Source organism: Schistocerca cancellata, chromosome 3 (genome assembly GCF_023864275.1).
Source record: "Schistocerca cancellata isolate TAMUIC-IGC-003103 chromosome 3, iqSchCanc2.1, whole genome shotgun sequence".
Lineage (NCBI taxonomy): Eukaryota > Metazoa > Arthropoda > Insecta > Orthoptera > Acrididae > Schistocerca > Schistocerca cancellata.
In genome coordinates, this window is record NC_064628.1 from 543230892 (window position 1) to 543256140 (window position 25249).

Genomic DNA, 25249 nt, shown 5'->3' on the forward strand with positions numbered 1-25249 from the left:
AGTCTGATGTCTTAGTGCGATTAAATTGACATGCTTGTAATAATTATTATTCAGGTGGTCGCAAATTAGAAATTGTGAGCCTGTTATTCCAGCAGCAGACAATGATTTAACATATCTCAATCTTAAAATCACAATATCCATTCTTTTATTCATATAATTCTTCCTCTTGGTCTGAAAGGAAGAGCCATAATTAGCCACTATTTATTCTTATAAAAAGATACTTTTGCTTTGCTCTTGCTTCTGTACTTTACACGTACTTATCATGAGTATCTATTCTGCTTCCCACACTTCAAAATGTATTTATCCCTTCTAGATTCTCTGTCCTGGATGTAACATTTAGTCTTCCAGCATGTAAACCTGTGACACTTTCTTCTTATTTAACAACAAAATCAATTATTGATAAAATTATTTATTACTGAATCATTTAATCAATCTCTCCAATTAAATAATTTCTTCTTATTTATGTGCATATCCTAACCTACATTTAGCAAAAAACCTAATTCCTGTTCACTTTCTGCTATCACAACTGCCTCATCAATTACCCATACTGTGCTAACCTTGACAAACAACAGTCTTTTAATCCCCTCATTTCCTTTTCTATGACCAAATAAATATCAGTGGTGGCAATTAACTGTCCTTAACACCTATGCTTCTTACACAAACCTGCCAGTACAGTCTATGCTAACTGGTTTTGAAGGAAGAGTGGGTTTCCAACTCTCTCTGTTTTTGATACCACACTGCCTAAAAAGAGGGAAAACATTTTATTTCTTACCACATTATAAAATGCCTTTCCATATTTATTGTACCACAATAAACTCCAAATTACGACCTCATTTTCATTTTCAAGCTGCTTCTGCATTCCTTATACAGTATACACAATCATTTCACAGTGTGCTTATACAAGACAGTTGGACAACACTGCAGTAATGAAGTTGCAGAAAAGCACTGGGAGTTTTGTGACTCAGTGTCTCAGACTTTGCTCTTGTTGTTTGCTGTTGCACTACTGTATGTTATGACCAGTATTTTCAAGATTTGTATTTTACACTGATAAACATAGAAGATCGAACTTAAAAACATATTTGTGCTTTAATTGACAACTTGTTTCTCTGCCACTTTGAATAAAAAGGAAAATCCACCAGGAAAAAACATCATCATGATAATAATAATGGCAGATAATTACACATTTTCTTTCTGTTGTATGACACAATCTTGTGGACATACAATAATTTATTCTTAAAATCTGCAGACATGGTAAAAAATTACAGAAATATCACAAGAATATGTTTCACAGCATAAATTACAATTTGGTTTTGTTTGAACATAATGCTTGGAGAGTAAAAAAAAAAAAGTTTCACAAAGAACATTTATTAATGAAATACTTTAAATATTATCATTTCAACAGGCAGTTAACAAATCCAATAACAAATACCAACATCTGGTTTCTGCAGTTCTCAGTAGTGGATCATATTGAAGGTGAGTAATACTTAACATTCTTCTTCAGCATGGAAATGGCTTAAACTTCTAAATTTATGGAGATTGTCACTCAGAAAATTAACTGTATGAACGATTTTATTGCTCAAATAGTGATTTCCCATTTTTTCCCCACAGAGAAAAAAGTGTTAGCAAAGGATTCAACACAATCCACAGGAAATGTAATTGTTTCAAACAAGCTTAATCTTCTCATTTTTGTAAATTTGATAACATTGTGGCTTGTGTATGTTGCAGAATATGCAGGAACACATTAAATAATAGAAATTTAGGACCTACAATTAGGTCATAAGATTAAGCATACAGTATTACAACATAACAAAAACTGTGTCGAGTTCTTACAACAAAGTAAATCACTGCACCCAATCGCTTCAGAGAGTGAAAAGATAATTATTCTAATACTTTCGCAGCACCCAAACAGATTTTATAAGGTTGCAACCTGTTACATAATTTGCCTCCAATTTCTTTTCAAGTTCTTCAATCATCTCTTTACATTTTAAGTTTATTATTCATATCACACAGATTTTTGATAGAAAATTAAATTCAGGAACAGAGAGACATATGTTTTACAAATATCACTGTATAGTTATCTTTATTATTGCAATGTGTGACCCCTAAAGACTACTAAACATCTGCTGACATAATATGAAATAAATTAAAAACAATCAAATTAGAAAATACTCCATATAAGACATACTCATTGTGAATGTCAACATAGCTGTATTGATCAGAATTCTTTATACACATATTTAATATTACAGGAAACATAAGCACTGTGGACAGACTGGTTACTTACAGATCATTGCATATAACAAAATACAGTTTTTGTATATGAAAAATTACAATGAAAGCTTTCTCACACAGTAATACAGAAAGAAATGTTAACAACATAAATATTCTGGAAATTAAATATTTGTATACTCCTTTCTTTCAATATCTGTTTTGCAGCCATCTTGCTTCAGCTTCCCTGATGTAAGCTAAAAGCAAAAACAAAATTGAAGAACAAGTAAATTGGAGTTTAAATTCCAGTTATTACTAAACCATAAAGTTAACAATGTGTTGTTTATGAGAGTACCACTGTAAATAATAATCTCTGGATAAAATGGTAAGAAGGAAAACTAATCATGGGACAAAGGATTCAGCAGACCATCTACTCTTCTGAAAACTTGTCTTAACAGGCAGTTGAAATTTCTAAAAACTCAAGGCTCTAGTCATGAGTAGAGCTCCCTTGCAAGGTAACCACAGACTTTATAAGTGTAGTAGAATGTATTTCAACTTCAGGTACAATATCCTACTGGGAAAAAAAATCTCAATGGCAGCTGGCAGGGATTTTGAAACTCCAAAAACCCCAATCATGCAAAATGTCATCTAGCACTCTTTGCATAAAGTGCTAAGAGCTATGGATAGGAGTAAACAGATGAATGTAGTGGTGTGGCTTTTCAAAAAGCATTCTTCTAAATACTACCCCAATAAACAATAAAAAATAATTGCTTATAGACTATCTTGTTGTTGACCTCCACTTCTCTGCCATGGCAAATAAACACCAACAACGCCTACATTTTGATATATGCCATGTCTGAATAGTGAAAATATCATCTGTAAAATCCATACACACCTACATCAATACTCTACAAACCACTGTAAAGTGCATGGCAGTGGGTACTTCACACTGCACCATGCAATATAGCTTCTTGCTGCATCAGTGTATGGGGCTTGGCAGGAATGACTGCTGAAATGCATTGGTGCATGTGGTACGTCATTCAGTCTTGTCTTCAGAGTCCCAGTGGGAGTGCTGCATACAAGGCTGTAGCACATTTCTAGGTTCCTCACTTTATATTGGTTCTTGAAAGTCTGTAGCTGGATTTTTGAGGTATAATTTGCAGCTAACTTATAGCATCAGCCACTTCAGATTCTTCAGTATTTCTGTTGACAAAGAAACCTGTGATCACTCATGCTGTCCTCCTCTGTATATGTTTAGCATCCTTTGTTATGTGGTATAGCTCCCTCACATATGAGCAATAAACTGAGCCAAAAGACTGAGGTCTGCCACCTGCTTTACCTATGACTGAGTCTATCAAATTGTTCAATTTCATAACCCCACAAACTGTTAGGCCTAGACCTAGTTGTTTGTACAAATTAACTGATTCCTATTGTGACTCACTGAGATTGTCATAATATGATATTATACTTCTGCATTTTGTGATGTGTACACTTTTACAATTTGGAACATTTTTAAAGTAAGGTGTCAGTCTTATTAAGATCTAACTGCATATTTATGTGGCTTTCTTAGGATAGTACTTCATTTAAGAGAACTTCATCAACTGCAAAAAGTCAGTGGTCACAATTAACATTTTTTAGATTAGATTGTCCTCAGCCATTAGATTAGATTGTCCTCAGCCATGTCTGAAATTATATGTCAATGACTTTCCAGCCAAGATAAAGTGATACGAAGAAATTTTCAATCCAGTACGATTCCTATATGATAGTACTTTCATTTTTAACTGTTGGTGTGGTGCTCAGTCAAATGCTTTTTGGAAGTGGAAAAAGGATATATCTTTCTGACTGCCCTGATCCAAGACTTTCAGGATGTCACCTGATAAAAATGGAAATCGAGTCTCAGACAATCAGTGTTTTCTGAATCCGTGCTCATTGGCATGGAGGAGGTCATTCTGCTTCAGTAACCACATTCTGCTTGAACTCAAGAAAACTGACAATTCTACAGAACTCAAGAGGAATTTCATTTAGCCCTGTGATCTTGTTCAGTATTAATGATTTCAGCTGTTTCTCAATGACACCGATACTAATATCTACACCACTCACCTCTGTAATAATGTTCGAATCAAATTGAGGTAGTACTTATGCATCTTCCTTTGTAAAGAAACATTTGGAAATGGAGTACATAAATTCTGCTGGTGTGATGCTACTCTGAGTTTCCATTCTTGTGTCATCCATGAGTGTACAGACTAGTAGCAGCACACATACAGGCACTGTGGAATTGCAGCATTCCCTATTTCCACTTGATATGATCGAGAACATGTTATGTAATTCATTTTTTCTTCAATTCTTCCTTTATATTTACACAATATATAATCCTCAAGCTTAATGCCAGTAGACATCGCCAAGTTTATGGAAAAGATACAAAAGGAATTGTGCGCTTCACAGTCTTGCAGGATGGTGTCTGGCCATGGTGGCCATGTGCACATAAGATGATGCACATCAGGCTGTGAAAGAGCCAGAACACTGTCACTCCCGCAGTGCCAACTGCCAACTCTGGTGTTATGGAGGGAACTTTTTTTAAAATTTCATAAATGATGTGCTTAAAAACAATATACAGTATTCCTGAATGCGATAAAACTGTAGAATTAGATTATCATCCAGCTTCCAGTTATTCTATTTGATTCATTTTCCCGTTTCTTTTATTTTACAGAGAATGGACTTTCATCGCCAAGAAATAAGATCTTTGACTATAAGTGAATTTCCACAGCTCAAGTTTTTACAGCTTTCTCTCCATGAGAAGGTTACAATTAAGAAACGAGTCATTCAACACTTTATATTCTAATATGTCAACCATGGATGAGCAATTCGTAGCTGCCAACAGAAAAGTTGACTTTGTGGCTGTGAAGTAAAAAATGCACTGTTTTGATCTCTGTGTTTCCTGTTTGGAGATGACTTAAAGAGGGCAGAAGACAGTTTCAGAAATATAAACAAAATGAAAGAAAAATATTAAGAACTTCTTAGCAATTCACGGAGTCTGTCAGTCAATGAGCATAATGTACAGGTTATAAAGAACTATGAAATGTTCTCCAAACTAAGTACTGTATTTTCTTTTGTGAATGCTTAGAAACTCTGTGATATGGACGTGATGAAAAAGATGATCCACACATCCAGCAGTATTTATACGATTAGTAAATTTTATGCATAAATCAGATTTCAATTTAAAGAACCAATTACAAACTAGTTAAGTCTTTGAAGGTGTTTCTAAGACTATTCAAGATTAGATGCTTGACTCCTTGCTATAAATATACCACGAGGAGGATGGATTTCAGAAGCTTCTTTTACAGCTGTCATTGCTACTGACACAGCAGATGTTTCAGAATGCTCTCAAACCGTTCTTTTTCTACAGTACGTATTGAATGGAGGAATACTGGAGCCATTTTAGAGATTCTTTATTCCACAAAATCAAACTGTCGATGGCATATCAAAATGTATTTTACAACAACTGGACATAATCCTGACAATGCAAATGTCGTGAAAGCTAACAAAGCAGGAGTTCAAGAAAAAATGAATGCAGTTTACAGTAATGCGCATTTCATTCACTGTTATGCACATCAACTTACTCTAACAATGAGTAATGCAGCAAGTATTACACAAAACGCAAGAACGTTTTTCTCTAACACTCTGACGGTTCTATTCCAACAGTTTTTTCAACTTCACTGCAATGTGCGTTCATTCTCAAGAAGCGTATGGACACAAGCATTCTGCCCCATTCCTCTACAAAGTGGAACTTCAACATACAAAACATAAACAGAGTTCCTTAAAATTTGTGACCTTTACATAACTGCCTTACGGAAATTCAGTCAACATTAAATGCAGATCAAGCCACTGCAGAAGCAACATGAATTTTAAAATACCAGAACGATGACAATTTCAAGTTCTAGTTAGAGCTTTTTCATCAAATTGCACCTCATGCTGAAATAAATATGATATTTTAGAATTAAGAAACTCAATGTACTGTGAGAAACAATCACAAGCACTAAGGGCAGAAGATTAGGAAACATGTGACTGAATATGCATTGATATAAGGGGCAGGCATTTTCCATTAATCACTTAATAGCTGCTGGATTGTTCAACAAGAAAGCTTCACTGGTTTTAAAAATGAAGCAGAGGAGCTAGTATTGGTAACTGAAAGATTTCCCATGGCTGACAAAGAAAAGCTTGAAACTGAAATAAAAGTATTCTACTCTCAGTCTTATGTTTCATAATACCGTAAATTAACTGAGCTGCCAAAATGTAACTTGGAAAATAATCTAGACGATGTTCTTAGTGAAACAGATAAAAATCCTCTTGGAATTTCCCATGATAAAAACTTTTCAGAAAGATGTAATGTGCTTGCAGTGCTTTCAATGGAGAAAAAGTTTTTCACTTGTCATCCAGAGATCAAAGAAAAAATTACTGAGCTTTTTGCGCAAATTAAAATTAGAAAGATGGATTTCATTTTTAATGAATAGGTCAAGCTTAAACTGTAACAATTTAGACTACAGTAAGTAAAAAATGTTTGACCTTGTCTTTTAAAATTTTATTACGTTTCTGAATAAATTTTCTTTTTATACGAGTTTGTTTTCTTTTACATAATTTTAAAACAAAGGCTGAAAAAGAGTAACAGCCCCTCTAATTTTAGCTAAGAGCTAAATTTGGTATGACCTACAGCCTTTCTGTATGACAAGAATTTCTTTGGATATTGTGATAGGTTTTCCCATTATGGTATAGTAGTTGCATTGCTTTTTTCACAGCCAAACACATTTCATTTAGTACCTCTCTATCTATAGTCATGTCCTTCATTATACACCTATTGTGCAGCAGTCACTATTTCTTTACACATTTCATTATAGAGATTGTATAACATGGAGGGTCCCTCTAATCAAGAACTGTTCTAGTACATACATATCTATACAATGCTTGGTCAACTACTCTTCTAAACTCGAGCCACAGTTCCTCTATGTGATCATCCATCGAGCCAAATGTTCCGAGTTCTTCCTTGGGATAAGATATTACTAGCCCTTTACCTACTTTACTCTCTTTCTCCTTTCTTGTAAGGGTTGCACAGAAAGCAACACATTTTTTTTCTCAGCCAAAAACAATGGTAAGAATGCAAACCTTTAGTTGGCATTACATGAAGTTTCTGGAGTGTGCATGCGAATGTTCCATTTCCTCCGACAGATAGAATGTTTCAATATGGTGTCTGTAAGTGTTGTACGCTACAAGCAGCATGTCGTCATTGAATTTCTCACTGCAGAGAAAGAACTCCGTCAGGAAGCTTAACAAACATTTTTGTGCAGTTTATGGAGCATCTGCAGTCAAGAGAAGTATAGTTCATTGCTGGGCACACAGGCTGAGGCCATTAAGAGGAGGAGGTTCCGCAGAGCTCCAAGATTCGCAGCATTCAGGGAGGTCATCCACAGCTGTTGGACCTGACACAAAGCAGTTTGCTGAAGTGCTCATTCATGAAGACAGGGTCATGACGACTCAGCAGTTGGCGCTGAAGCTGTCAATCAAGCAAAGATAGTGTGGATGTTTCATGACCAGAATAAGGAGTGATATGACATGGCATAAACAACATCATGCCTTGCTGGAAGAAGGCCATAGAATGAGACAAGGATTGCATGTAAAAATAGGAAATGTAGAAGAAATCTCATTCTTTCTTCTCTATACATTTCACTGTGTTCAATAAATAATGGTTGAAGAAAAAAATGTGGTTACTTTCAGAGCAACTCTCATATACTGCTGGAGGACTTCACAGGCACAACTCCCAAACTTTGAATGCAAACAGATCTCTGTGCAATATCAGAATGTGATCATACTAATCCAACCTCACCAAACTGGAAGAAGGAAAAAAAAATGCAATACCCCCTTTTTTTCACACAATAGCACTACAGGCCTGTGTGATAGACTCCCGTGCAAGTCCTTTATTATGCTTATGCTCATCACATGTTGCCCTGTTACTCTTACACTCTATTAGAGCAGAGTGAACATAGGCACTTATAGTACATCTGAGGGGGGGGGGGGGGGGGGTAAAATATACTAGTGGCCATTTGAAAATCTAGACAACATAGTAATTGTCAATACACATTATGGAGTTATAACAAGAGAAAACCTCAATCAAGAGATTAATTTGATAAGAAGAACCATATAGACTGTACAGAGAGAATAATAATAAACTACAACTACAGGCACCAGAACACACAATTAATTACAATACATTAATATTATAGTCTGTTTAAAATTACTTGATAGTTGACATCTGTCACTTGCCACTATGGTGTTGCCACATGGCCACCGCCTACTGTTCGTTTATAGGTAACACACAAACACGACAAATCACTTCACAGATGTTATTAATGTGTAACATGGAGCAATGGTGGAAGTGGCCACCGCACGGTATGTCGGAAATGAGAGATGCTCTATCGACAGCTGATTTTAAGTGACCAATAACTGAACTGCAGCAGCAAACGTGTTTTAGACTGTATTTAAACTCATTTCCTAAGCTAACCACAGCCTCGTGATGTGTAGTGTATCCAAGAAACCAGTGTTCAACAGTTTGTGGCAGAACTATAATCATGAGCACTTTGTTCACAGCTATTAAAGCTAACCTCTATGAGCAAACTGAAGACAAAAGAAGTTCAGTTTCAGTGCTAAAAGCAACTTACTTTCTTGCTATCATTGGTTACCAGAAACTATCCTCTCATGGGCAGCTCAAGCTGCTGTATTACCACAACCATTGAGAAGTCCTCGTTGGCACCTGGGTGCACTTTATAGACAACACAGGTAAATTCCAGACAAAAGAAGAATGATAGGCATAAAAATAAGAGAATATAAAAAAGTCAATACAATGATGAAAAGGACATGGCAGAGCATCAGAAATAAGAAGTTACATTTAAACAAATTAACTGAATAGAAATGATAAACTCTTTTGAGTAGATTTAGAAATTTAAAAAAATTATAGTAGTTTGTGAGATACAAAACTTACAACCTTCAGCCCTGCAGGTTAATACGCTAACCATTACACTAAACTACAACACTGAGTTAAGTTGCTGTATGTCTGACAGTGACCACCCAGTCACAATGATGAACTGCACCCTTCAAAAACTTGGTTTCACTCAAAGTTGTGTGAAGCTTATCTAATGTTAAGTTGATCTCTGTGAATATGATAAACACACATGTGACGAATTGCATCTTGTGTGGAAGTATTACATAGTGTTAAGATAGTACTGTGTATGAAATGTATGTATTTCATTAGCATCAATATATATATATATATATATATATATATATATATATATATATATATATATATATATATATATATATATATATATATGTGTGTGTGTGTGTGTGTGTGTGTGTGTGTGTGTGTGTGTGTGTGTGAGAGAGAGAGAGAGAGAGAGAGAGAGATTATTATTTATTATTTATGATGTAATATGCAATAAAAGTGCCAGACCCATGATTGAGGATCCAAACACACCGAAAAAGAATGCCAGACAGGGAATTGGAATTGAACTGACCAACTGTTGTGGCACTTTGGCAATAGTGAACGGTTCAGGCATGACACTGAGCGCTCTGATTAAAGGAAACCAGCTCCAATGCAAAGTGTCCACTATCAAGTAATTTTTATCAGACTATAGTCTGGAGTAGGTATTAAAATCCATGGAGAAGAAATAAAAACTTTGAGGTTCGCCGATGACATTGTAATTCTGTCAGAGACAGCAAAGGACTTGGAAGAGCAGTTGAACGGAATGGATGGTGTCTTGAAGGGAGGATATAAGATGAACATCAACAAAAGCAAAACGAGGATAATGGAATGTAGTCGAATTAAGTCGGGTGATGCTGAGGGTATTAGATTAGGAAATGAAACACTTAAAGTAGTAAAGGAGTTTTGCTATTTGGGGAGCAAAATAACTGATGAGGGTCGAAGTAGAGAGGATATAAAATGTAGACTGGCAATGGCAAGGAAGGCGTTTCTGAAGAAGAGAAATTTGTTAACATCGAGTGTAGATTTAAGTGTCAGGAAGTCATTTCTGAAAGTATCTGTATGGAGTGTAGCCATGTATGGAAGTGAAACATGGACGGTAAATAGTTTGGACAAGAAGAGAATAGAAGCTTTTGAAATGTGGTGCTACAGAAGAATGCTGAAGATTAGATGGGTAGATCACATAACTAATGAGGAAGTATTGAATAGGATTGGGGAGAAGAGAAGTTTGTGGCACAACTTGACCAGAAGAAGGGATCGGTTGGTAGGACATGTTCTGAGGCATCAAGGGATCACCAGTTTAGTATTGGAAGGCAGCGTGGAGGGTAAAAATCGTAGGGGGAGACCAAGAGATGAATACACTAAGCAGATTCAGAAGGATGTAGGTTGCAGTAGGTACTGGGAGATGAAGAAGCTTGCACAGGATAGAGTAGCATGGAGAGCTGCATCAAACCAGTCTCAGGACTGAAGACCACAACAACAACATAGTCTAAGTGCAACTTTTGTTTCAGAAACAGTGAATCACACAAATGAATGACCTCATTTGAAATTCCAAGTACTCAGCCATCAAATGACAGCCTTATAATGGGAATTGTTTGTAGCCTTTGAGTAAATGTCAAAAATGACTAAATTACTCTAATCAGTTCATTATACAAGGGGTGTCTGAAAAGTCCGTGCAAAATCCGAGAGATGGCACCACCTGCATGTATCGAGGTCATGTTTAGTTAGTAGCACCTTTGGAAAGAATGCACACCAAGTTTCAGCCATATTGGTCTATTTCTTTGTGTTTGGCATTCATGTGAATCAAGTAAGTCAAGTGATTGTCAAAAAATGGACGTAAAAGAATTTCGTGTGGTGATTAAAAATTACTTTATGAAAGGCAAAACGCCTCAGGAGACTAAAGAGAAGCTTGATAAATGTTATGGTGACTCTGCACCTTCGATTAGAACAGTTTATAAGTGTTTTCAAAATTTTCAGCATGGCCATATGGGCACAAGAGATGCTGAACGTTCTGGACACCCTGTGGAGGTCACAACTCCATAAATCATTGATAAAATCCATGACATGGTGATAGATGACAGAAGAGTTAAGATGCGTGAGATTGCTAGTGCTGTGGGCATCTCGAATGAATGGGTACATAATACTTTGCATAAACATTTGGACATGAGAAAGCTATCTGCAAGATGGGTTCTGCGATTGCTCATGCTTGACCAAAAACGGAATCGTGTGAAGTGTTACAAGGATGGTTTGCAGCTGTTCTGGAAGAATCCGGAGGCTTTAAGTGTAGTTTCTTCACTGTGGATGAAACAGGGATACATTACTATACTCCTGAGACCAAATAACAATCTAAACATTTGGTTACCAAGGGAGAATCTGAACCAAAAAAGGTGAGGACCATTGCTTTGGCCGGAAAGGTTATGGTGACTGTCTTTTGGGATTTGCAAGGGATAATCCTCATCGACTATCTGGAAAAGGGTAAAACTATTACAGGTGCATATTATGCATCGTTACTGGACCATATGAAAAACAAGCTGCAAGAAAAATGCCGGCAATTGGACTACAAAGAAGTCCTTTTCCATCAAGACAATGCACCAGCACACACCTCAGTAGTTGTGGTCACAAAATTAATGGAAATAGGATTCCAATTCATTTCACATCCCCCCTATTCTCCAGACTTGGCTCCCTCGGACTACTATTTGTTCCCCAAAGTGAAGAAATGGCTGGCGAGACAAAGATTTTATTCAAATGAGGGGGTGATTGCAGCAACTAATAGCTATTTTGCACACTTGGACAATTCCTATTACTTGGAAGGGATCAACAAATTAGAACAGTGTTGGACGAAGCGTATACGTCCAAAAGGAGACTATGTCAAAAAATAAAACAGGTTTCCCCCAAACATGTAAGTAGTTTTTATTTTTGCACGGACTTTTCAAACGCCCCTCGTAGATATATTCGATGCTGAACAGAAAATGATATGACAGCTTACAATAAATACTTAACTATAAGCATCATCTCTTTAAAATAGGTCACTATTAGCTGTGAAATCTTTAGATGTAGGCACATTTTGTTATACACAAGTATAAATGTTTGTTTACCAATTAAAAGATGCAATGAAGCACAATAATGTTGAGACAAAAGTATAGATTAAAAAAATGGTTCAAATGGCTCCGAGCACTATGGGACTCAACTTCTGAGGTCATTAGTCCCCTAGAACTTAGAACTAGTTAAACCTAACTAACCAAAGGACATCACCCACATCCAAGCCCAAGGCAGGATTCGAACCTGCGACCGTAGTGGTCTCGCGGTTCCAGACTGCAGCGCCTAGAACCGCACGGCCACTTCGGCCGGCAAAATATAGATCAACACATTACATTACTGTTAGCTTTACATTTAAGTTATTTGATTCTTTTACATCTTTCATGTGTTTGGGAAGCATGTTTTATTAATTAAATGATTTAAATCAAATACTGAAATAAACATGTGATATATGGTATTACAGTAATCAGTTGCACAGTGGCCATACAACAATGTCATCGGTTCTTAAATTAAAACCCTTATTACAAGCTGATACATGTACCTGTAAGGCGCTAAAAGCCTTTGAACATTAAACACGTGGAGGTTGGCCTTGGGTATCTAAGCAGAATCATTAAATATGATGATGTGTGTCATACAGCACAGCCTCTTTGTTTCCTGAAATCACAGTATGGTTATCTAGCTGATAAGTAAGTTCATGAGGTTGATGATAGCAAACTTAAATTTTCACTGACAGCAGTGAACTGCTGCAATAGTATTAGTCTTAGTTGTAGGAAAGAGAATTTTCTTAAAAATTCAGTAAAGGCGCGGTAGGGCGATGAAGTCTGGGGCCGCTGGCAGTGTGTGGTAATAGTCGGCATCCAGTATGCCAGGCAGAGCAAACATGGCGCGGAGCTGCAACGGCGCATTGCACGTACGATTTGTTTGGAGTGGAGCAACAGCGAGGCAGGGAACTGCAGCATTGCTTTAAGTTATTGCGATGTATGAGGCAAGGCAGTAGGCCAGAGCCGGGAGTGGCGATGTGAAAGTGGCTGACGTATGGGAATTTACCCCTGCCATAGTTTCTGTCTCTCTCTCACACTATGTCAGAAACGAGGGGAAAAGCAATATAAATAGTCAGGCACTTTTAGCTGGAGGGGTGTGTCAGGTCAGTCGAGAGAGTCAGGTCAGACCTGTGCTGGTCTACGCTTATAGGGGCCAGTCTGGTAGCGATGTTGTAAATATTCTGAGTAAACCTGTACTTTGTTTCTATTTACTTGTTTGGGCTGTATTCCCCCTCCAGGGACACAACAATGGGGCGGGACGGAACGGCAGGCGGGTACTTGGAGATTGCACAGTCTGCCTGAAGGAGGGCAGTGACAGTGGTTTGCAGCGGGTCCAGGATGGGCCACGTTCGCTTCCCACCTGGTGTACCGGGCTACAAGCGAGGCATACGCTGCGGGAGGCACAGCAACGCTGAAACAGCATTAGGGGACGGCGGCAGGTGTTGCCATCTGGTAAGCACCACTAGTGGCAAGTTGCGGCATGGCATCCACGAGGGTTCGGGTTCAAGTCTGGTCCTGTCCTGGGAGCAGCAGCGACCGAGGGCCACGGGTGACTTGTACAACCACCTTTGTCCCATGGTCAGACAGAGCAGGCCAAACGAGGCAGAGGGTGGCGGGGACCAGGGACTCTAACAGTCTCTGGAATCGCGGGCAGTAGAGCGGCACCAGTCACCATGCCTCAGCGAGTGGTGACCGTGGCTGACTCCCAATGTCGGGCAACCTTGATGACAGCAGCAGTGGTGCCAGCAGTCCAGGAGTGCTGAGACAGCCGGACTCACGGAACAGTGCGCGGTCGACGCGACGACATTACGCTTCTGTAAACAAGCTGAATAAAGGAATACTTCCGAATACCGCTGCATCACTCTGCACTGCCCCTTGACACTATTGAACTTGCTCAACCTCCTGACGAGAAACAGCGCAGTGAGCCCCAGCTTCAGCTCTGCCAACTGGAGTCCCAGGTTCGACCATCGACGATCCACAACAGTTGTGTCAGAAGTAGTGGCGGTTACAACACTGGTACCAGATTTCCATTCCCACATCTTATGTCAAGCAAGGAGCGTTGAGGTGTGCCTGTGTAGAGGGGTATTGGAGGTGTTTGGTTGCGTTCGTGATGGGTGGTCGTACACTTCTTATTACGTCTTGTCGTTTGGGGAGTGTTCGTCCATACCAGTATAGGGAAGAAAGCAGAACTGTCACCTGCGCACGAGCATGATGGGGATGGATGAGTGATGTTTGATTTATTGTTTATGTGTCATTCTTTTGTTAATTAGGATGGACTTTTTGAAGGTGTCTTCTGTAAGGCTGGAGGAGCCTGGAGATTTACTGAATTCAGGGGAAATGGGGGACATGACGACATAGTGCCTAAGCGATGTAATTTTTGTAACCTGTCAGGCCACAGATTACCGTGAACAAAGTGGGTGCCAAACAGTTGTTTTATTTGTAACAGATTTGGACATTTGGTGTGCAAGTGTTCAGAATGTAGTTGGGCGATGATTCACCGCAAGAACCAAGTTTTAGGAGAAGCAGAGTGGAATTAATACTAACAGTAGAGCTTTAAGCAAGAATGGTGGAAACACGGCAAGCAGCGGAAGCTGCGGCATGACTACAGCGGAAGCTGTAGCTGCTCTAACTGAGCAAATTCGGGTATTGTTGGAGACAAGGATAAGGGACAAAGAAAAATATGAAGAATTAGCGGGGAGATTTGAGGCATTGCAAGTAGGGGAAGGAACGTTGGGTGAAAGTAAATTGCAGGTCGGGGAGTGTCATAGACCATTTGACCCGACAATCGCAGCATTGATTAAACCCTTTTCAGGTAAAACAACGGAGGATGTGTCAGTATTCCTTAATGACATTATCACAATGGCTGAAGCCAATGGGTGGTCGGATGTTGTAATATTGAGAGTGGCGAAGTTACCTTTGATAGGAGATGCCAAGTCATATGTACTGCACCATGAAATGTTGAACAATATGGGGATGTTTTCAGAGCTTGAGGCTGAGTTACACCAGAATAAAACCAGCTTTTTTTTTGGAAAAATTAAGAGTGTTAGTTATGAGAAGAAATGAGACTGTGGAGGTTCTCTCAAACAGGATTCAAAAGCTGAATGATGCACAAACGTTCAAATTGTCACCGAATGGGGAGACGAATAGAGTGCTGTTACAGGAGGCCGAGAACAGGGCATTAGATGTGCTTTTGCAGGGAGTACTGCCAAGAAGATGTCACATCAGGTGAGAATGGAGAATCCCAGTGATCTTGCAGTGGCTCTAAGGATTGCCACATACTTAAGAGGAGGTAGATTATGCGATGAAGCAAAGGGTGAAGCATAAAGTTCTTGCAGCGGAAATTAAGTGTTTTGGTTGTGGCCAGGTAGGGCATATTAGGAGGCAGTGTCAGCGTCAGTTGCAGTGTTACTCATGTGGGGAAAATGGGTCACCGAGCAGTGAACTGCAGGAGTAAAAATAGGGAGGAACCTCTGCGACAGCAGCCGGTAAACGAGAAGGGACTGCTTCAACCATTGGAGGGCGGTCCCAGTGAAATTAGATAATGCGCTTCTAGGTGCACAGACGGAATGCTGCTTATTAGGCTTGGTGAACAGAAGAAAACAGAGGTTTCTGGTTGACACGGGGGAACACGTGTCTGTTATTAGTCTAGACCTGGATAGCAGGAGGCGGCTTGAGCCACCACGTTATAGGTTACGTGGGGTGGGGGATAATAAAGTGGAGTCATTGGGTATGAAGGTACTGCAATTTGTGATCGCAGGAGCTAAGTTTAGTGGGCAGGTAGCGGTGTTACCGTGTTTGGGTGATGGGTATTCGGTGATTCTTGGACTGGACTTCCTTGACAAACATTGTGCGAAGACAGATCTTTGGCAACAAACAGTGGAACTCAGTGGAACAATGTTTTGCATGGAGGAAACTGTTGCAAATGGACTGATGTTGCAAGGCGCACTTAACGTGAAGATGACGCCTGCTAAACTGTGAACGGATTCATTAAAGGTTGATCAACAGGATAACATACCGGCAGGTACAGGGAAGGTAGTCTGGGCTTCGATAAATACGGACTTACCAAAGGAGACATTGTACATGATGGAGCCACTCTCGAGTAATGAGGAGTTGGATAATGCGCACTGTTTTATGCGGAGGAGTTTAGCTCACGCAAGTTATGTGGAAGGAGATTATAGGTTTCCTGTAAGTATAAGTAATTTTGGCAGAGCAGATTTTAGCTTGTCAAAAGGGTTGTTATTGGTCACATTGGAGATTTCTGATGAAGACGACCTCAACAGGGAGGATTTAGAGGTGAGCCATTAACAAAATGTCGATGCAGTGCAATTGAGGGGAAAACTACAGCTTTTGCAGGGAGATGACAGGGTCACATTGGCGGAATTGTTATTGACATTTAGCAATTTATGCGGAGCGGAGGGTAGGTTACCGGCAACACCAATTACGAAGCATCACATACCAACTGAGGATAATACACCAGTGTTAGGAAACCATATAGGTGAGCACGTCATATGCAACCGCTACTAGATGAATTTCTAGAACAACAACTATGGGGTGGAATCATAGAGCATAGTGATAGTCCAGATTTAAGCAATGTAGTTCTCATACCTAAGAAGTCGGTGGATGGTAATAGGTTTCTGAATGCAAAAACCATTTCGGGTGCATATCCGATTCCGAATATCAAGGACACATTGGATAATCTGGGACAATGTAAGTATTTTACGGTGATGGATTTACGGAGTGGATGCCACCAGTTTGAAGTAGTGTCAGAGGATATGGCAAAGACAGCTTTAACTGTTCCTGGGGAACACTACCAGTATATACGTATGCCGTTTGGGTTGAAGAATGCACCAGCCACTTTTCAGTGATTATTAGATGGGATTTTAAGGGGATTGAAACCAAAGACATGTATGGCTTACCTAGATGACATTATAGTATTTTCGAAGGATATACCAGAATATGTATTGCGTTTAAGAGAAGTCCTTAGAAGATTGCGGTCGGCACGATTAACATTAAGTTTAGAAAAATGTAATTTTGTGCAGACGCAGGTCAAATATTTAGGTCATGTAATTAGTGAACAAGGGGTTCAAACCAATCCTCGGTTAACACAGGCAGTTCAAAATTTTCCAACACCACATACAACGAAGCAATTACAATAGTATATTGGGTTGTGTTCATATTATTGTAAATTTGTAAAAGATTTTGCTAAAATAGCCAAGCTGTTAACAAAGCTTTTACAGAAAGGGGTTAAATTTCAATCAACGGAGGAATGCCAGCAAGCTTTCGATGAATTAAAAATGAGATTAGTTTCTGGTCCTGTGTCGGTGTTTCCGAATTTTGAAGTAGACTTCATATTATCATGTGACACTTCCAATGGCGCAGTAGGAAGTGTTCTGAGGCAAATGGTAAAGGGTCAGGAGCATCCAGTGGCATATGCTTCCAGACAGTTAAATAGGGCAGAGCGGAATTACCCACAACGGAAAAGGAGATGTTGGCTGTAATATATGGAGTAACGTATTTTCATTGTTACCTTTATGGTAGGAAGTTTAAGGTCATGACAGATCATGTGGCGTTGAGATGGTTACTGGGACTCAAGGATCCTTCTAGTTGGTTAATACGGTGGGCTCTAAAATTAAGTGTTTTTGAGTCTGAAGTAATTCATAAGCCAGGGAAGAAACACAGGAATGCAGATGCATTAAGTCGCAAGTTAGATGTATTAGAAATAATGGGTAAGAGTGTCACAGAGTGGCAAAGGGGACAAGCAGAGGGTGCAGAGTGCCAGGGTTTTAGAGTTCAACCACATTTCATTGTGGAGGGAAATTTGTTGTGTAGAGTTACCAGGTGTGGACCACAGGTAGTGGTGCCAAAGAGCTCGAGAGATGAAGTCTTAAAGCAGGCCCATGATCATGTGCTTTCAGAGCACAGAGGTCGCCGAGCAATGGGAAGACGAGTAGCAGAACGATTTTGGTGGCGCACTCGGAGAAGGGATGTGGAACAATATGTGGCAAATTGTGTGCTCTGTGTGTGTGCAGCGAGCGGATGTGACAGCGCAAGAATTCCATTGCAACGGTTACCAGAGGCTTCGAAACCTTTCGAGTTTATCAGGCTAGATATCTGTGGGCCATGCAACAAAACACCGGTAAGGAATCGTTATATTTTAACTATAATTGATCACTTCTCGCGGTTTCTAGCCATGGTCACAATACCAGACCAACAGGCAAGAACAGTAGCACAAGCTTTAGTCAATAACTGGTTATTGAAGTTTGGGGAGCCTGATACCATAATTACAGATCAGGGAATGAACTTCATGTCCGAATTAATGACACAGTTGTGTCAGTTATTGAGAATTAAAAAATTACGGACCAGTCCATTTCATTCACAGGCGAATGGGAGAAGAGAGCGAGTACATAAGACAACTTCAAAAATGCTGTGCAGGTCTACGGATTGCACGCAGCCGTACAGTACGTAACACGCACTTGCCAGTCGACCTGTTTGGAATGCTGACAATTTGCTTGGTCAGTAGATGGGCATCCGGGCACACTGCGACGCAGAGTACGCCACTGGCTGCCGTCCACTTCGTGCAGGATTAACTAGCGTGGCCTCGGGTGCGAATGTGTCTCTTTTCTTAGCTCACTATGGAGCCTTCAATACGACTGTAATTAGCCACTGTTAGGATGTCAGACACAGTGATGATGGGTGCGCGTAGCGTGCAAGTTTTATAATCAGCCTTTGTTAACAAAACCGTTTAAACTTGCTTCTCATGTTCGCATATTGTCGTACCTTAAGGACCCACCACTTACAAATCCTGACAAATATTTCGCCTAATTGTCATCCAGGGCAACAACACAAACTACCCCCTTATAGAAGTGGTGTCTGCATGGGGATAATTATGGAACATCTGCAGTCCTGAAGAGTTGCAGGACAACGTGAACTTCGAGCAGCAGCATGAATATCTTCTGACTATGCAGGGACATCCAACGCTGGAATTCAGGCTGGTCTACTCCAGTTTGGCTAGAATATGAAACACAATGATGGATTTTTATTTTACATTTGTGTGACCCATTGGTGACAAATTAGACAAAATGTCGCAATCCAGTCAGAGTAACATTGTCAACCTACAAACTGTTATTAATGAACTGCAAGAAGAGATTCAGCAATTAAAAGCAGAAAGAAGTGAGTGAAACATTCTGAAAGACTTGTCAAATGATAGTTCATGCAGTACAAATACAACTACAATAAAGAATTTTTCATTATTGCCATCAGTTCCAGTGTTTAGCGGGGAAATCCGAAGATAATATGAAAGTGTTTTTTCGTAAACTTGAATGTGCCGCCCTGTTAGGATCCTGGACAGATTCCGATAAGCTAGTGGTTGCCAAATTAAGAATTCAGGGAGCAGCACAAGATGTCATTAGTGCGGAGTCTACTTGCGTGAAAACAGAAAATTACAATAAGTTTAGAACGATTGTTGTTCAAAGATTTAAACATAAAAACACGATCAGATTTTACAGAGAGCAGCTTTACAGCTTGCGAATGCAACGAGATGAATCTATCGAACAGTTTGCTGACAGAATTCGAAACATCAACACTCAAACGTATGAGTTAGTAGAAGAAGAAAATGAAAATCGCATTCAGTTGTGCGAAGCCGACCAGAGAGGCTTGGACACATTCATTCACGGGTTGCAAGGAGAGGAAGTAAGCAAAGCTGTTCAATTGGCACGGTGTAAAACGTTTCAGGGAGCAGTAGAACCAGCTGTTGGTTTCATTGAAGCACTAAGACGACTGAATGAGATGCAGAAACAAGAATGCAGAGTTTTTAACACAACAGTACAATGCCACAGATGCAATAAGCTGGGCCACAAACGTAAGGATTGTAAAGAGAATCGAATCTGCTATAATTGCGGGATGCATGGTCATGTTTCGAGAGATTGTCACAACAAGAAGAAAGGTAATGCGAACAACAGACAATCTGCCAGATCTTTTAATGAGTACGGGGACATACGGGCCACCACTCCATCCAACCCTTGCCAGAGACAGTGATTCCTGTTAGTTCCAATGAAAATCAGACCGAAAATGACTTTGTGATAGGTGCTGTATATCGTGGGAGAAACATCAAACACTACTTATTGACACAGGAGCACAGACCTCATCAATGTGGTGTGGCATAGATAAACGGGATAAATTGAAATCGCCGCTATTAAAAGTGTGAGGGTTAAACAGAGGAAAGCTCTGTAACTATGGAGAAGTTGATGTAGGATTAATTCTTGGCCAAGGCCAAGATGAATGTGAAAATAAAGGTAAAGAAAAACACACAGCAAGAGTACAAGTAGTTTCAAATAACGAAATGCGTTATGACGGTGTACTTGGATTTGATTTTTTGTCCACTAATGAGGCAGAGATATTTGTCACAGAAAGAAAGATCAGACTAGGCCGTAGCAACTACAACCTAGGAAATCGTTCTTCAGATCGTACTCAAAGGAGCAGCAATACTGACGTGGGAATGGACCGCCCAAACGATGCATCAGTTCAAACCGTCCAAGTTGATGTTCAAATTGATCAGCCTCAGCAAATTCCCTAGGGAGCAGGAAAGAATCTATGTTGAAGGTAAGTCACCCCAATGTAAGGAAGGAACTTTGTTATTAATTGAGCGATCCGAGAAAAGTGAGTTACCGAATACAATGCATTGTTATGTTGCTAGAAGTGTAGGTGTCGCTACAACGATGAGACAGACTGTTGCAAAAGTCCCGGTTACAATAACAAATATGAGCAATGAGGATGTTGTTTTGCCACAAGGAACAAAAGTTGCTGGTGTCGAGCGCAAGTAAAAGTGACGTAATAAAGATTCCACATGAGGTAACAAATGCTGCAGTTATAAACACAGATTTTTGTAACAGTACCATAAAATTACAATGAGGAAACGAAGTTAATAATGAACTGCAGTGCAAGATTTGGAAAAAGATAGAACACTTAACAGCTGATGAACAGAAGACTCTAGCACCTGTTTTGTTGGAGTATGCAGATTTGTTCAGAGAACGTACAAATTTACCTTTCACTCATTTAGTTCAGCATCGTATTCATACAGGAAATGCAGCCCCAGTCACACAAAACCTTACTGAATACCATTCAGTCAAAGAGAGTTGGTAGAAGAAATGGTTAAAGAACAATTAGAAGCCGGAATTATAAAACCAAGAGATCCTTCAGACCCACCATGGTGATTGTCTGTTGTAATTGTAAAGGAGAAATCAATTTCTGAAGAACCACAGTTCCGTTTTTGTGTTGATTACTGATCTTTGAATGCTGTGACCACCCAACATTTATCCCTTACCAAATTTAGTGGAAACCTTGGATCTTTCAACAGATGCATCCAATTTTGCCATAGATGCAATCTTGTCCCAAGAAGTAATCCCAGTTTTCAAGAAGGGACGTCGAACAGATGTGCAGAACTATAGACCTACATCTCTAATGTCGATCAGTTGTAGAATATTGGAACACGTATTATGTTTGAGTATAATGACTTTTCTGGAGACTAGAAATCTACTATGTAGGAATCAGCATGGGTTTCAAAAAAGACGATCATGTGAAACCCAGCTCGCACTATTCGTCCACAAGACTCAGAGGGCCACAGATACGGGTTCCCAGGTAAATGCCATGTTTCTTGACTTCCGCTAGGCGTTTGATACAGTTCCCCACAGTCATTTAATGAACAAAGTAAGAGCATATCGAACTATAGAGATAAGTCTTACAAAGTAAGAGTGATTTGAGATGTGACACATGGGAGCATGGGAGTGACCTTGTGGATAACATCGGAAGTTCACTGAGGCTTTTTGTGGATGATGCTGTATTATATCGAGAGGTTGTAACAATGGAAAATTGTACTGAAATATAAGAGGATCTGCAAAGAATTGATGCATGGTGCAGTAGGAAGAAAAATCCTTTATCATTTAGCTACAATATATCAGGTCAGCAGCTGGAAGCAGTTAATTCCATAAATTATCTGGGAGTAGGCATTACGAGTGATTTAAAATGTAATTACCATATAAAATTAATTGTCGGTAAAGCAGATGCCAGACTGAGATTCACTGGAAGAATCCTAAGGAAATGCAGTCCGAAAACAAAGTAAGTAGTGGAAGACTCTGCAAGAGAGACGCTCAGTAGCTTGGTACGGGCTTTTGTTGAAGTTTTGAGAACATACCTTCACCGAGGAGTCAAGCAGTATATTGCTCCCTCCTACGTATATCTCGCGAAGAGACCATGAGGATAAAATCGGAGAGATTAGAGCCCACACAGAGGCATACCGACAATCTTTCTTTCCACGAACAATACGAGACTGGAATAGAAGGGAGAACCGACAGAGGTACTCAAGGTACCATTTGCCACACACCGTCAGGTGGCTTGCGGAGTATGGATGTAGATGTAGAAGTTGATGGTCATGAACATCCAACCTCATTTGCTTCCAGACAATTAAACAAAGCAGAATGTATATATACTACTACTGAGAAGGAGTTTTGTGCTTTGGCTTTTGGTATAACACATAACAGCTGTTTCTTAACAGGAAGAGAATTTACAGTTATTACAGATCATGCCGCATTTAAATGGTCATTGATCTTAAATGATCCAAGTTCCAGATTAACCAGATGGGCATTAAGACTGGGTGAGTACCAATTTAAGGTTTTTTCACCGACCTGGTTAACAACATGTGAATGCTGATGCAATGAGTTGAAAAGTCAATGTTTGTGTTACAGTAAGTCGAGATGAAGAGTTAAAGGCAGCTCAAGAAGAAGATCCACAAGGCAAATTATGGAAAAATGATCAACTTTTGTCGCAATAGATGGATTAATGCACAAAATTACTAGTAAAGGAAACCGCACAGTTATTTCAGAAAGCACGAAAGAGCAAATCATGAGAGAGCGACATGATTCTTTATTATCTGGACATTGCGAGCTCAAATGTTTTGGTGGCCAAGCCGCAAAGCTGACATTTTTTAGTTTGTTTCACAGTGTGATTCCTGTAACAGCTGGAATAATGTAGGAAAAAGTAGAGCACTGTTGCAAGAACTGCCAGAGACAAGTGAACCATTTGAACGAGTAGGACTAGATGTTGTAGGACCGTTGCCTAAGACTAAAGATGGAAACAAATACATATTGACAATGTTAGATTATTTCTCTAGATACCTTCTCATGATACCAATACCTGATCAGAGAGCTGAAGCTACAGCTAAAGGTTTTGTAAAAGAATGGATTCTTAAGTCTGTATCACAATTAAGTATAATTAGTGATCAAGGAACGAATTTTATGAGTGTCTTACTTAAACAGACTTGTAAACTCATGCAAATAACTCAGTTAAGGACTAAACCAGCACACCCTGGAGGAACTGGAAAAGTCAAGAGAGTCCACAGAACAATTATTAAAATGGTTAGCATTATGTGTGCAGAAAACATGACAATTGGGATGTCTGTTTACCATAGTTGGTAAGTTGTTAAAATGTCAAAATGCACAGCTCAACTGGCCTAAGTCCATATCAGATCGTTTACGAAAGAAGAATGCATTCATCCTTGGACTTTGCATGATCGACTGCCACAATCAGTAATGAACACGTAAGGGATCTAGCACGCAAGCTAAAGGGAGCATGGAGGGGAGTGAAACAGCGAAATCATCAATCTTTTCTTCAGCAAGCAAGACAACACGACTGCCAAGCAGCAGTGCTACGGTATCGAGTTGGAGATCTTGTGTATCTGAGCAATGTGGTGTTAAAGAAGAGTCACATCAAAAAGTTTAAGAAGTTTTGGAAAGGACAATATCCAATCTTGGAGGTGTTGTCACCAGTGACTCTTAAGCTCCAACTGCCCTTTAGTTCGATTGTCATTCATGTCAACCACGTAAAGCCATTTCTGGATAGATTTCTGGTAGTATCGCAAGCTGACGAGGACTGACCGAGAGGCAGGCCTGCTGTTCTCAAACCCAGGAAACGAGAATAGTGAGCCTGCAGTACACACTTTTGAGGCCGAGGCATCGCCACGTTCTGAGCGATCCTGTTCCAGACACCCTTACAATCTGCGTAAACGTGCGTAGTGTGTGAGAGTGCAATGTGTATGTTTATTTCATCATATGCTTATGTGAATGTGTTGTGAAAATTTAGTGTTGAAGCTATTGCACAAGTGTACAAGTGAAACTAAATCTTTTATTCCACAGGTTACCACAAGAAACTCATTTATTTTATGTTTATTGTTAACTCTAGTATTTAGAACTAATTAATCATAATCATTTTTATTCTAATGTTTACTATGATAGCGTATTTTACTAATGCTGTAGTAATAGTACCACAGAGTACAGGTGTTTTGTTTGAACCATGATCAGACATGGTAGTTTCAACTAATGCAAAACTTGTTGTCAAGTACAATCAGAGTGAAATCCAGCAACAGATCAATTCTGTAAAGAAGCAAATTGATATAATTTGTTCAGTTAGGGAAATGATACAATTTTGGAAATGGGTGCATCTTGGTATAACAACCGGATCACAGCCAAAATGCAGTTGGAGTCTACATTTGCTAATTATGAACAATAGATTTACTGTTTTTTTAAAGCTTTTACCACACAAAACTTTAATTAGGCCTGGTTCGATTTTGGAGGGAGTATCCTTCGTACTGTATTTGGTACTTTAACTAGTTGAGATCTACTGGAAGTTAAAGGCAAAATATTAGCTCTTGAACAACAGTCCAGTAAAGATTCAACTAACCTCTCTAATTAAATTATTGTATTAAAGAATATGCAAAGAACAATTACAGGGTGTATACGTGGACAAGGAAAAAAAATTCCCGGATTTTTTCAGTATTTCCCGGTTAAAAATACACTTTTTCCCAGGTGAAAATACACTTTCTGATATGCAGCAACATGTACGGTGCATATTTTCGTATTACGAAGGTATAAATTTGAATTCCACAAAACACCGC

General features: G+C 39.3%; 1 protein-coding gene across 3 annotated transcripts in view; it reads right to left on the minus strand.

Annotated features, from left to right (window-relative positions):
• Positions 1–1610: 1610 nt before the first annotated feature.
• LOC126175375 (fatty acid hydroxylase domain-containing protein 2) overlaps positions 1611–25249 on the minus strand; it is a 189431-nt gene continuing 165792 nt past the window's right edge. For 2 of the 3 annotated variants that reach the window (XM_049922147.1, XM_049922145.1), the window contains exon 8: positions 1611–2465. In XM_049922147.1, the coding sequence (XP_049778104.1) occupies positions 2394–2465 (72 nt within the window). In that variant the 3' untranslated portion in view covers positions 1611–2393. The other variant, XM_049922146.1, reaches the window with a different exon arrangement.